The sequence below is a fragment of the Myotis daubentonii genome, chromosome 4, assembly GCF_963259705.1.
Source record: "Myotis daubentonii chromosome 4, mMyoDau2.1, whole genome shotgun sequence".
Classification (NCBI taxonomy): domain Eukaryota; kingdom Metazoa; phylum Chordata; class Mammalia; order Chiroptera; family Vespertilionidae; genus Myotis; species Myotis daubentonii.
This window is the reverse complement of record NC_081843.1, coordinates 11,909,856-11,922,973: the sequence shown is the minus strand read 5'-3', so window position 1 is coordinate 11,922,973 and position 13,118 is coordinate 11,909,856. Positions and strand designations below refer to the sequence as shown.

Sequence of the window (13,118 nt, the reverse complement as noted above, 5' to 3'; positions counted from 1 at the left end):
TGCACCTATGGATGAGGACAGTGGGTGGGGAGTGAGGGCGGAGGGTGGGGCGGGAACTGGGAGGAGGGGAGGTATGGGGGGGAAAAAAAAGGAACAAATGTAATAATCTGAACAATAAAGATTTAATTTAAAAAAAAAAAAAAAAAGAAGAACTTCAACATTTTCCCACCCTTTCTCGGTGGACACAGAGGTGATGTGGATCACTGTCCTGTCACAGCTGTCAACCAGCAGGACTCTGGAAGGGATCATGCTAGGTGGCCCCATCTACTGGATCCATCTGTTGGCTCCTGCTGCTACATGCCACGCCCAGTGCCGTTACTGTATCGCTAAGAAGCCCTTCTGAATGGGCTGGGCTACTGGAGGCTGGCAGCCCTAGGAAGGAGCCTGGCAGGAGCCATGGTGGGCGGCAGGGAGTCCCTACAAGTAAAACACGCGACTGCAGGGCAGACTTCCTGGCACAGCTCTTTGCTCAGAAATATCTTCCCCTTTATTTCCTGACTCACACACACTTGAGGCTACCAGATAACGCCAATCCGGATGAAGGAGGTTTGCTGTATTGTACATGTAGAAAAAGCAATGCCAGGATGAAAAGAGGTGACGAGAATGTGTTCCCAAACTGAACTAGTAACATGCTAATGGTGGGGCGGAGAGGGTCCAGGGTGACCTTTCCCAAACTGTGTTCTGAGGAACCCATTCTGAGAGATGGGAACAGCTGATAAAAGCTGCCACTCAGCCTGTCAAAAATGCTGTGCTGACTTGCCAGTGTGTCTTTGTCCTGCGGCCAAATCAGCTCTCCGGCAGCCACCTCACCTTCTACTCTGTTCCCTTCCTACAGGGACCGGCAGCCACACCTACTATAATGGGGCACTGCTGTCTTACATGGCTTTTAGGGGATCCAGAGGAAAGCTAAAGAATGAGGGGAGACATATCTTCCCTCCCCGCCCCCCACTTGTCATTGGAATTCTCAGCCTGCAGTGACTCCAGATCAATTTTAGAAGATGGTAGGTGGCTCTCAAATCTTCGAGTAGTAACACTAACAGCTAATATTTTTAGTGCCTTCTATATACCAGGCATTACACCAAATGTTTTAATCCTAGTCCTCATTACATGCCATGGTGGGTATTATCGCCATTTTGCAGATGAAGGAACTGAGGCTTGGAGAACTTGCTAAAGTCATAGAGCTAACAAGTGGCAGAGCAAGGATTCAAGCTCACATCTGACCCAAAAGCCTACACCCTTCAACGACCCATGGTGCCTCCTGCTGTGCTACAGCCTCAAGAGCGAAGCCCTCTTGACACACGGGCAAACATTTCTGCCTCCAATGCTCAGGAGCCGCCCGCAAGCAGGTGTGAGAACGGGGCTTACTGAGTTCGTAGGTCTGCGTGAGCATATCCCGCTCGTACACGATGTCCACCGGGGGCACTGCCTTGGAGATGACCTCCTCGTCCTCATCGTCGTCCTGGTCGTCCTCGATCTTCCGCCTAAATTCCTTCAGCAGCTTCAGGCAGCGCACCATGACGTCGGTCCCTGGGAACACAGGCACGACCTCCATCAATAGGTGAACAGTGTTGGGGGAGGGCACTTCAGCAGAGAGACCCAGAGAGAGGACCCGCACAGCATGGAGTTTGACACTTTAAAAACTGCACGTCTTGGGGTACAAGACCTGAAAATTTACTCCGTAAAACTGCTCTTTGTTTTGGACATAATTAGTGAACAAAGAAATGCAAATGAGAGGAGTAATGAAGTGCCCTGTCAGTCCTACTAAGTAAACAGCAGCCTCTGCTTGAAACATGCTCCAGGCCTGTCTTTTCCCACCGTAGTCGCCCCAGCCCCCAGAACAGTGCCGGGAGCACAGCAGGCAGCAGGCAGTACTGCTGACCGGATGAAAACCATCCTGTTCTGAGTGTGCCGATACCCACTACCAATAAAGGGTGGGCATTTCAGGAAGCCTTTAACCCCGTGATTCTAAGTGCAGACATTTAGTCCAAAAGAATAGTCAAAATGAGGTGAAAGCTGCCACCATAACAGCCCCCCCAGCACTCTGTGCAGCAACAGCTTTTATGCATAATATAAAAGAAGGACGACGGGGACCAAGTGGTGGTACCCAGAGAAGGCTCCTCACACTGGGTTGGCTTCAAACCATCACACCGCACCTATTCTGAAGGCACAACGTAGGAAAAGTGACAGTGCGTGCCCACGGCTGGAGAAGATAAAGGCACGAGGAAAAGCAACAATGTCTGACGCTTTACATGTGCTAACTTATTGGATCCTGACAACGCCAGAAGGCCCTTCGCAGATGAAGAAACTGAGGTACAGAGGGGCCAAGCATCCAACAGCTCGCCAGCGACAGGGGCCTAGTTGCTCAGGCAGGATCGCAGGTCCCCAACCTGGGAGAAGCGATTCTGCACTGAGGGGTCCTATGACACATGACAGTGTGGAGGCAGAACACTGCCCGTCCAGGATGTCCGCGCCCTAACTCCTGGGACCTATGAACAAGTTATCTTCCACGGCAAAAGGGACTTGCAGGCGCGATGAAGGCTTCTGTGGTGGTGGCGGTGCTGGATTATCCGATGGGCCCAATATGATACCCTTGTCAGTGGGATGCAGGAGAAGAGTGAGACTGGAGGGGCTACGCTTCGCTGGCTTTGAAGATGGAGGGAGGGAACCTGAGCCAAGGCATGCGGGTGGCTTCTAGGAACTGGCAAAGGCCAGGGAATGGCGTCTCCCAGAGCCTGTGGACAGCTCGATTTCAGCCCAGTGAGACCCATTTCAGACTCTGATCTCCGGATTGTGGAATAATAAATTCCTGTTTTGTCACTCAGCTTGTAGTCATTGCTGCGGCAGGGACACGGATGGATTCTCCACCAGCTTCAGCAGCACTCTGAGGTGCAGAGTCCTCAGCACCACCGCAGAGGGTGGCACTGGAGCTGGTCTGCGACCCAGCGCCTCCTGTGCAGGAGCTGTGGCCACGGAAATGCCCACAGCAGAGCGCCACTGAGCGTGGTCAGAGGAGCCTGGTGGAGACAGAGCACGTGGCTCACAGTGAAGTTCAAAAACAAGAAAGCATCTCAGGGCCCTGAACTTGTCAATCTTACTCTCAGAGAAAGGGCAGTTGAGGCTGACCACCAGAGGGAGTATGGCAGCCTTGATGGTCCTCGGGGCAGCCTGGTGCTGACTCCCCCCCACACCTCAAAGTGACAGGAATCCCCCCAGTTCATGGCTTTTTAACAGGAGAAACCTGAAGCCACACCTTGGCACAGACCTCCTTAAGCCCCAGCTCCCTGTGCCTGGCCCATCTTCCCAGGCTCTTCTGCTTTCTGCGGCTTTGCCTTTGCTCTAGGTACCTGCCTTCTCCCTCCATTTCTCTTGCCTGGATGGGAGCCTTAATAATCAGGAGTAAAAACCTGTGGACATGGGACCCCTGGGCCCATCTATGCAGGTGAGAACTATCTGAAGGCCCAGGTGACCGGGATTGGGCCCTCCCTTGGGGCAGAGGCACCTGCTGCTAACACATGACCAGACACTGTCCACCAAGCCACTCCCCAAGGGGTCTTCCCTGCTGTCCTCTACTTGAGCCGCTCCCAATCCCCCCCCACCCCCGCCTCTGGCTCCTAGGTGGTGCTCACAGAGCAATCTACTGCTCCTAATAGTAAAACGCCTACCATTTCTCAAGGAGAGCCGTGTCCTGGACTCTGATCTCCACGTGTCACATGAGCCAGTCTTCACCACAACCTTGGGATGGGGCTCCCACCCATTCACACTGAGAGACTCCCACCGGTAGCAAGCGAGGAGCTGGGTTTTACCAGGCAGTCTGCCTTAGAGCTCAGGCCCCTAACCTTGGATGACAAATAGCCCCTAACTGACAGGCGCCCATGTGACCTGGGCCAGGGCCAGGGCCAGTGGCGTCTGCGTGAGCGTGACCCGATGCAGCACCCAGCGGAGCAGACCGGCACTCAGCTACAGCCCTGCATTTCTTCTCCCACCCCTTTCAACTTCCTTACGGGGCTCATTAGCCAAGAAGATACACGGAACAGCCCCCCAACAGACACACGTGGAAGAGGGAAACATTGCTATACGCTCACAGACCCCGAGGGTGACCAAGAACCCTCTCTGCCTCCGAGGCCTCTGCTCTCTGCTCCGCATCAAGGCGGCGACTTCCCACCCTCCGCTCCCACAGCATTGCCACCAATGCCAATCCCGGGCCTCTCCAAACGCACAGCTGCCTCCTCTGCTGACAGCCAGACGGATGGACGGCCAGGAGTGTGGGGGCAGATGGGCTTCAGGACCAAGAAAATGCGGGTCAATCTCAGCTCTACAATCTCTCATTTCTGTGACTTTGGGAAGTGAGTTAGCAAAGATTTGTTTTCCACTCAGTAAAATGAGATGACAGGTTCTCTGCTTCACAGGTTAGTATTAGGATGACCCAGATAACGTCCGTACAGAGACTGGCACACAGTAATCATTCCACCAGAACAGCCAGCATTGCTGTGGGCCAGGCACTGTGCTTGGGCGTTACAAGAAGGAACCCAGCAAATCTCACAATCAGAGGCTGGTGGGCCCCTGAAAGCCCCATTGTACAGATGTGAAAGCCGAGGCCCAGAGGTTAAGTGACCTGCTCAAAGTAATGGAGCTACGGAGTGGCAGAGCTAGTATCTGTAAAGATAGTTGGTGCCTTCCTGCCAGGTAGAAAAGCCCCAGGGCCTAAGGTGGTGGCCTGGCTCCTGAAGATAATGCGGAAACTCCTCCTGCTCTGGTCCTGCGCCTGGGGTTCAGGAAGGCCCATGGACAGGCAGGCTGCTGGCCGGGGTGGGGGAGGTGACACACAAGGACTGAGCTGTTCCCAGCAATCACACTGGGCACTGGGAGTCGGAGGACTGTCAAGGAGCATGTGACTTGGGAGAGGCGAGTCTCTAGCACACCCTGAGTGGAGGGTGGTCTCAAGCATCCCGCTGGGCTTGGTGAGGTGGTTGTGCTTCCAGAAGGCCCAGCATGACTCGTCCGGATGGCTGCTGAGGTTTGGGCCCGCGGGTCTGCAGCCCTGCCTATCCCAGATCCCACGGATCACAGCTCTGCTGCGAGTCCCAACTGCACCACATTCTGCAGCCACCAGACTAGGAGACCCAAGCTGTGTCTGTCTCTAGTCTTTCTCAACATACTGTCCTTGGAGACACTTCACTTTCCCCATGTCGTTTCATACCCATCACACTTTGGAAAACCTGGTGTTAGAGAGGCAGCGTGCACAGTGGTTAAGAATCTGGACTTTTGCCCCAGCCAGTTTGGCTCGGTGGATAGAGTGTCAGCCTGTGGACCGAAGGGTTGCAGGTTTGATTCCAGTCAAGGGCACATAACTCTATTACAGTCTCGGTCTGAGACCCTGGTTGGGGCACGTGTGGGAGACAACCAATTGATGTGTCTCTCTCACATCAGTGTCTCTCCCCCTCCCTTCCACTCTCTAAAAATCAATGGAAAAATATCCTCAGGTGAGGATTAACAACAACAGAAGAATCTGGACTCTCCTGCCAGAGCTGGTGTGTGAACCTGGGCAGGCTGGTTGCCCTCCCTCAGCCTCAAGCGTCTCGCTTGTAAGTAGGGTTAATGAGTGTCCAGCCCGATGGGGAAGGGGCGAACAGTCAGAGAGAAGGCAGGCAGGGGATGGACCAAGTGCAGTCTGTGCGTCATGTCCAGGCCACTTGGAACCAGTTTCACTGGCGCTCACAGCTTTCCCACAGTTCTGGTTTTATCAGACTCAGCATTTCAGTTTTCATATCAAAATCCCTTCAGCTCATACTACCTTTTTAATGCAGCCCGGTCCAGACCACAGGTCAGCTAAAGCCAAAGCATGAAGGGTGAACGTGAGACCCTGGCCAGCACACCCAGGCAAGGTGAGCACAGCCTCTCTCTCCATCTCGGTAACCAGCATTCCCTGAAAGAGTTGCTGCCTGTTAGTGGCAGCCCCTGACAACTGGGTGCAGGGCTTTCTTTCCAGGAACAAAAGGCAGGAGAGATACAACCAGATCAGAGGCACAAACTTCCAAGCACAAGGAATTTTAGGCATTTAACAATGTGGTGCGCTAATTTCAGCAGCTCAACACAAAGGAATCATGCAGTTCTATTGTGTCAAAGACCCAGGATGGGCTCATGTTAGCCTGAAGGAAGGATGGCTTCCCTCACATTCTAAAGATCCTGAAAAGAAGGGAAGGGGTGAATCTTTACTGAACACCTATGTAAGCCAGGCACTGTGTCAGGTGTTTTCAGAAGCTATTTTACTTAATTATCATGAGGATTCTGCTAGTTATTACTGCCATTTTAAGAGAAAAGAAACTGAAGCTCAGAGGGGTTGAGTGATCTAACCTATGTCTTGGACCCAGCAAGTGGCCTTTTTCCACATTAGGCTACCTGGCGAGGCTAGAATTTCAAATTTTTATCAGAAAGCACTGTTTGTTTGGCGTAAAGGAAAATCCAGAGTGGCTGTGAAGTGGAACAATAGCCTGTGTTTCTCACACTCCCAAAGAAAACTATCATCTGGCCCCCTAGCCAAACGGTACACATAGCTGTGATCACCCCGAGAAGAACAAAAGCCAGATGGGAACAAGGAGCACCAGGAGACAGGAGAGCCCTCCTGCTGAAGAGTCAGCAGCCCAGGGGAAGTCCCACTGGTGAGCCGGGCAGATATTAGGAAATTCAGTGTTATACCCCCCCCCCCCCCCGAACACACACACTCCTGAACAGGGTCCAGGTCCAGGCTGGTCAGTGCTAGGAAGTCATCTGGAGAGTCTGGACTCCGGAATGATAAGCAAGCCAAGGGGACAATCTGAGGTGGCTGCCATGGGTAACTGCAGAGAGGCCTGGACAGGAGCAGGAAGAACAGACTTCAGGGCAGCACCCAGAATGATGGATGAGGGTGCTGCAGCCCCGCCCCAGGGTGATGGAATAGGTTAGAAGTACCTGCTCTGCCCTGGCAGTTGTGGCTCAGTGGTGAGAGCACCAACCCACACACCAAAGGGTTGTAGGCTCCATTCCAGTCAAGGGCACATACCTGTGATGCAGGTTTGATCCCTGGCCCCAGACTGAGACGGTGTGGAGGCAACCAGTTAATGTGTTTCTCTCACATCAATGTTTCTGTTTCTCTCTGCAACCACCCCCATCCCCTCCCTCCCATCCACCCTCTCTAAAAAGCAATAAAAAAAAATCCTCCAGTGAGGATTAACACAAAATCTACACTAATAAAAGACAAACATGCAAATCGACCATACCTTCGCTACACCTTAAGCCATGCCCACCAGCCAATCAGAGTGACTATATGCAAATTAACCCAACCAAGATGGCAGCTGGCAGCCACGGAGCTGGAGCAAGCAGGAGGCTTGGTTGCCCCAGTGATGGAGGAAGCCAAGCTTCCCACTTGCCGTGGTGGACTCTGAGCTCCACTCAAAGCAACAAAGTTTCAATTATAGAAGGTAAATAAACCCCAGATACCTGCTTTCAGCTGGCTGTGGCCACGGAGCTGGAGAGAGCAGGAGGCTTCCCTCCCGCCCACTCTGGCCGGCTCTGAGCTCCTCTCAAGGCTACAAAGTTTCAATTATAGAAGGTAAATAAATCCAATAAAAAAGAAAAAAGAAAAAAAGGAGAGGCTGGGAGCTTCTGTCGCCAGGGGGCTTGGCCAGCCTGAAAACGGCCCTCAGCCCTCACCCAGACTGGCCAGGCACCCCAGTGGGGACCCCTCACCCTAAAGGGGGTGTGGCCAGCCTGAAAACAGCCATCAGTCCCTCACCCAGGCTGGCCAAACCTCCATGGGGTGAGGGTCCTCACTGGGGGGGCTTGACCAGCCTGCAAACAGCCATCAGCCCCTCATCCAGGCACCCCAGTGGGGACCCCCACTCTGAAGGGGGTGTGACCAGCCTGCAAGCAGCCATCAGCCCCTCACCCAGGCTGGCCAGGCACCCCAGCGGGACCCCCACCCTGATCCGAGACACCCTTCAGGGCAAACCAGCCGGCCCCCACCCATGCACCAGGCCTCTATCCTCCTATATAATAAAAGGGTAATATGCAAACTGACCCTAACAGCAGAACAACTAGAAATGACTGGTCACTATGACAAATACTGACCACCAGGGGGCAGACGCTCAATGCAGGAGCTGCCCTCTGGTGGTCAGTGTGCTCCCACAGGGGGAGCTCTGCTCAGCTACAAGCCAGGCTGACGGCTGCCAGTACAGCGGTGGTGGTGAGAGCCTCTCCCACCTCCTCAGCAATACTAAGGATGTCCGACTGCAGCTTAGGCCTGCTCCCCACTGGCAAGTAGACATCCCCCGAGGGCTGCTGGGCTGCCAGAGGGATGTCTGACTGCCAGCTTGGGCCCGATCCCCCAGGGAGTGGGCCTAAGTCAGCAGGTGGACATCCTCCAAGGGTTCCCAGACTGCAAGAGGGCATAGGCCGGGCTGAAGGACCACCCCCCCCCCAAGTGCACAAATTTTTGTGCACTGGGCCTCTAGTCTATAATAATAAAAGGGTAATATGCTAATTAGACTGGACATCGTTCTGCATGTCATTCTGAACGTCCTTCTGGATGAAGCCAGGGCCCGGGGAAGCCCGGGTCCTGGGTGCCTTCTGGCAGCCGGGGGAAGGAAGGCCTATTCTTGCATGAATTTCACGCATCGGGCCTCTAGTAAATAAATAAAAGTATGGGCTCTGGAGTCAGTCTGTGTGGTGTGGACCTGCTTCTGCCACTCACCAGCGGCATAACTGTGGAATGACCTCTCTATGCCTCAGGGTACTCAGCTACCATAAAAGGGGACAAGAATAGTATCTTACTCTGGACAGCATCTGGCATACAAGTAATGTTCAATAAGCAGTGCTTGATTCTGCTTTTATCATTGCTATTATAATTATTACAACCTTAGAAAAACACAGCTTTTGAGGACCAAGAATCATATCTAATCACTCAGGCTGAAATGTCAGGAAACTGTGTGGGGCCTTTAATTCAGTTTCACGTCATTTACTTTGTGTTGGGCCCAGAACATATAGAGATAAATGTGATAGGGTCCCTGCCCCTGCAAAGGGTTGCATCTGTGTCAGAGGCTGGGAGAGCAGGTCAGTGTGTTGAGTTCTGGTTCTATCCTGGGTAAGCTGCTAACGTCTCTGAGTCTCAGGCACCTCATCTATACAGTGGGGATCACTCTAACAGCAGGTTTAGACTAACCTGGGGTAAGGACTGCATGGTAAATGCTTGGAAGTGCTGAGCATGTGAGCTGGCCCTGTGACCACTGAGAAACAAGCTGCAGAGTGCTCAGGGCTTTACTGCCAGCATGCACTGGGCTAGCGAACGAGAAAGAGGCAGGATGGGGCTGGCAGAGGCAGGGGAGAGGCTGACATTTGGGTGGGATTAAAGGATACAAGAGAGTTGTCTAGGCAGAAGACAGGCATCCTAGGCAGAAGGAAAGACACCAGCAAAGGCACAGAGGTGGAAAGACAGGCCTATTTGGGAAAGTGGTGTTTTTTTTTTTTTAAATCTTATTATACTGGTGGCCTGGTGCATGGGTTTGTGCACATTGAAAGGAAATGAATTAGAAGAAATACTTTAATATCACTGTTCGCACTTTCTCTATAAGTGTCAGAGATGAAAGAAAATTAGTAAAATGTATATGAAAATAATATATAAGTTGATTAATAAATAATAACAACATGATATAACAACACAGACATGATGTAAAAACAACAAAAACATGATATAAAAACAACAAAAACAAGATATAAAAACAACACTGGTAAAAACAATGACTGATAAATTGATTAAACTTATTCTAGTATCTCCCTGTATACCACCTTAAGAGTAAAAACACTTTGAGTGCTTGACTAATTTCCCTTGTGATGAAGTATTTACAACTTTAACTTTGTCACACACTCTTTGAACTCGAGAGAAAGCAACATATAATTGACCATATCCAAAAACGAGTTCAGGTAGGAATATTCCTACACTGTCAAGATTGGTACCAGCGAGAGCTTTATATGTATTGTGCATGAGAAAGTCAACATTTACTTATTTATTTATTTTTATTTTTTAAATATATATTTTATTGATTTTTTACAGAGAGGAAGGTAGAGGGATAGAGAGTTAGTAACATCGATCAGCTGCCTCCTGCACACCCCCTACTGGGGATGTGCCCGCAACCAAGGTACATGCCCCTGACCAGAATTGAACCTGGGACTCTTCAGTCCACAGGCCGACGCTCTAGCCACTGAGCCAAACTGGTCAGGGCTCAACGTTTATTTTTAAATTGCCAGTGCGCGTCATATGTACCGGTCAGTTGGTTGGTCACTTAGCCTTTTATATATATAGAGAGAGAGATTATTTATCTTAATTATTAATGATAGCAATTACTAATTTTTTTGCCAGTGTCCTTTAATCAACTTTTTCACTTTTAAAGATTTCATGCTACTTTTAACTGTTTTCCCCCAGCACCATTAATATTCTAGGCTTTAAATTTTCCTCCAATCTTTTTCTATTCTTTCTGTTTATCCTTTTGTGTTTCTAACCTTCATTTTTTTAAATTCTAGATTTCTGATTTCAAACCTCTTTTAAACATTCACATTTATTTTATTGCATTTTAATCCTTAATATGGCTCATTCCTCTTTTCTTAGCTTGTATACTTTAACTATAATATTTTAAATGTCTCCTTTTGTCCTTTTTAATTAATTTAATTTGCTGTACCCTATTACGTGTTTCTTGGTTTTGTTTTAAATTTTAATAGCTATATCAAGATATAATTCATATACCATACAATTCACCTATTATTTAAAATTAAGTTTGTTGGGGTGACATTGGTTAATAAGATCATATAGGTTTTGAGTATGTAACTCACCCATTTAAAGTATACAAGTCAATGGTTACTTAGTATGTTCACAAGTATGTGGACCTGTCACCAGGCAATTTTAGAGCATCTTCATCACCTCAAACCCTTTAGCTACTGCCCTAACCTTTAAGTACTAAGTACTTACTATTCTATTTCTCGATTCCCTATACTGCACTTTCCCATAAAGGGAATCATATAGTAATGGCTGGTTGTGACTGGCTTTTCTCCATTCAGTGGTCATGGCACTCTTCTTGAAAATTAGTTGATGGAGGTGTGGGCTTATTTCTGGACTCTCAATTCTATTCCATTGATCTCTGTCTATCCTTGTGTCAATACTACGCTGTCTTGATTGCTGTTGCTTTATATACATTTTGAAATTGGGAAGTGTGGGTCCTCCTACTTGAGTCTTCTTTTCCAGAATTGTGTTAGCTATCTGGGTCCCTTGCAATTCTACAATAATTTTTTAATTAGCTTGTCCATTTCTATAAAGAAGTCAGCTGGATTCTTATAGGAACTGCATTGAATCTTGTGGATGAAAAAGGGGCCACATATTAAACTTGACAAGCTCAGGGGATGCCTGCACGATGGCCTTACAAATTGAAGTAACCATATAGAATGGTCTGAAATTAAAACTAAAACATAGTGGGTAGTCATGACTTAGGCTAGTATTTTTCCCTAACAAAAGTCTATCTTGCCCTAGCTGGTTTGGCTCAGGGGATAGAGTGTCGCCCTGCGGACTTAAGGGTCCCAGGTTCGATTCCAGTCAAGGGCACATGCCGGGTTGTGGGCTTGATCCCCAGTAGGGGGCATTCAGGAAGCAGTCAATCAATGATTCTCTCTCATCACTGATGTTTCTATCTCTCTCTCCCCCTCTCCCTTCCTCTCTGAAATCAATAAAAATATGTATTTTTTTAAAAAGTCAATCTTTACCTTAACTGGGCCTACAGTCTTTTTTTGCTAACACACCTGATAACATGCCTTGGAATATCAAAGTCATTTCCTTTTTTCTGGACTTCTCAAAGCACAACCACTGCACCAGGGCAGAGACCACAAATTCCCTCATTGTTATCATGTTAATTGTTAACTGTTAACTACCTTGTACCCACCTATATAAAAGAAGCATGTGTCTATTCCTTTTACTATTTTTTTCCTTATTCCTTTTACTTTTTATTTACTCCCAGAGATTTCCCACTTTGCTTTCTCCAGGCTCCCTAATCTATTATCAGTGAATTTCATGTAACCCCCTTACGCCTTCTCCTTTGATTGTAATCCTATCTAATAAAAGACAAAAAGGGTAATTGACCGTACCTTCGCTATGCTTCCCATTGGCTAATCAGGGCAATATGCAAATTAATCGCCAACAAAGATGGCGGTTAATTTGCATATGTAGGCTCCAAGCGGTGGAGTGAAGCCAAACAGCCCCGAAGCCGAGCAGTGAGGCCTCACGGCCCCGGGATCAGTGGAGCCGGGAGGCCTCACGGGCCCGGGATCAGCAGAGCCATGAGGCCTCACGGGCCCAGGATCAGTGGAGCCACAAGGTCTCACGGCCCCGGTGCCAAGCAGAGCCGTGAGGCCTCATGCCCCCAGGATCAGTGGAGCCGCGATGCCTCACCGCACCCGGGATCAGTGGAGCCGCGAGGCCTGACGGTGGGGGGGTCGGGGGGGCTTCTGGCCAGAGCCCAGCCAGAGAGAAGGCCTGGGTCCCGGGTGCCAGAGGAAAACTGGTGCCAGCAACCAAGGGAAGGGAAGGCCTATTGCACGAATCTCTTCGTGCAACAGGCCTCTAGTCCTATATAATAAAACCCTAATATGCAAATCAACTGAATGGTGGAACAACCGGTTGCTGTGACGCACACTGACCACCAGGGGGCAGATGCTCAACGCAGGAGCTGCTCCCTAGTGGTTAGTGCACTCCCAGAGTGGGAGCACTGCTCAGCCAGTAGTCGGGCTCATGGCTGGTGAGCTCAGCGGCGGCAGTGGCAGTGCTAAGGACTCCCTGGGGGATGTCCGCTGAGGGGTTCCGTACTGTGAGAGGGTGCAGGCCGGGCTGAGGGGTCCCCCCTCCCCCCCCAGTGCATGAATGTCGTGCACCGGGCCTCTAGTGTATAAAATAAGGTGCAAAACTGCCATTTTCTGGAGCATTATCTCAATCCGTTGAGATTTTGCTTCCCAGCAATTGTTGACAGTTTGGCTCAAATAAACTGGCAAAAATTCTCTACATGTCTGAGTGTTTCTTATGTTGACACCTTGAGATTTTGCTTCTCAGCAACTGT

General features: G+C 49.9%; 1 protein-coding gene across 1 annotated transcript in view; it reads right to left on the bottom strand.

The window, feature by feature from the left end:
- Positions 1–13,118, bottom strand: part of GTF3C1 (general transcription factor IIIC subunit 1) — an 87,968-nt gene that overhangs the window by 47,882 nt on the left and 26,968 nt on the right. Inside the window, exon 7 of the mRNA XM_059692471.1 lies at positions 1,366–1,527. Within this exon, the coding sequence (XP_059548454.1) occupies positions 1,366–1,527 (162 nt within the window). The remainder of the gene's footprint in view (positions 1–1,365; positions 1,528–13,118) is intronic.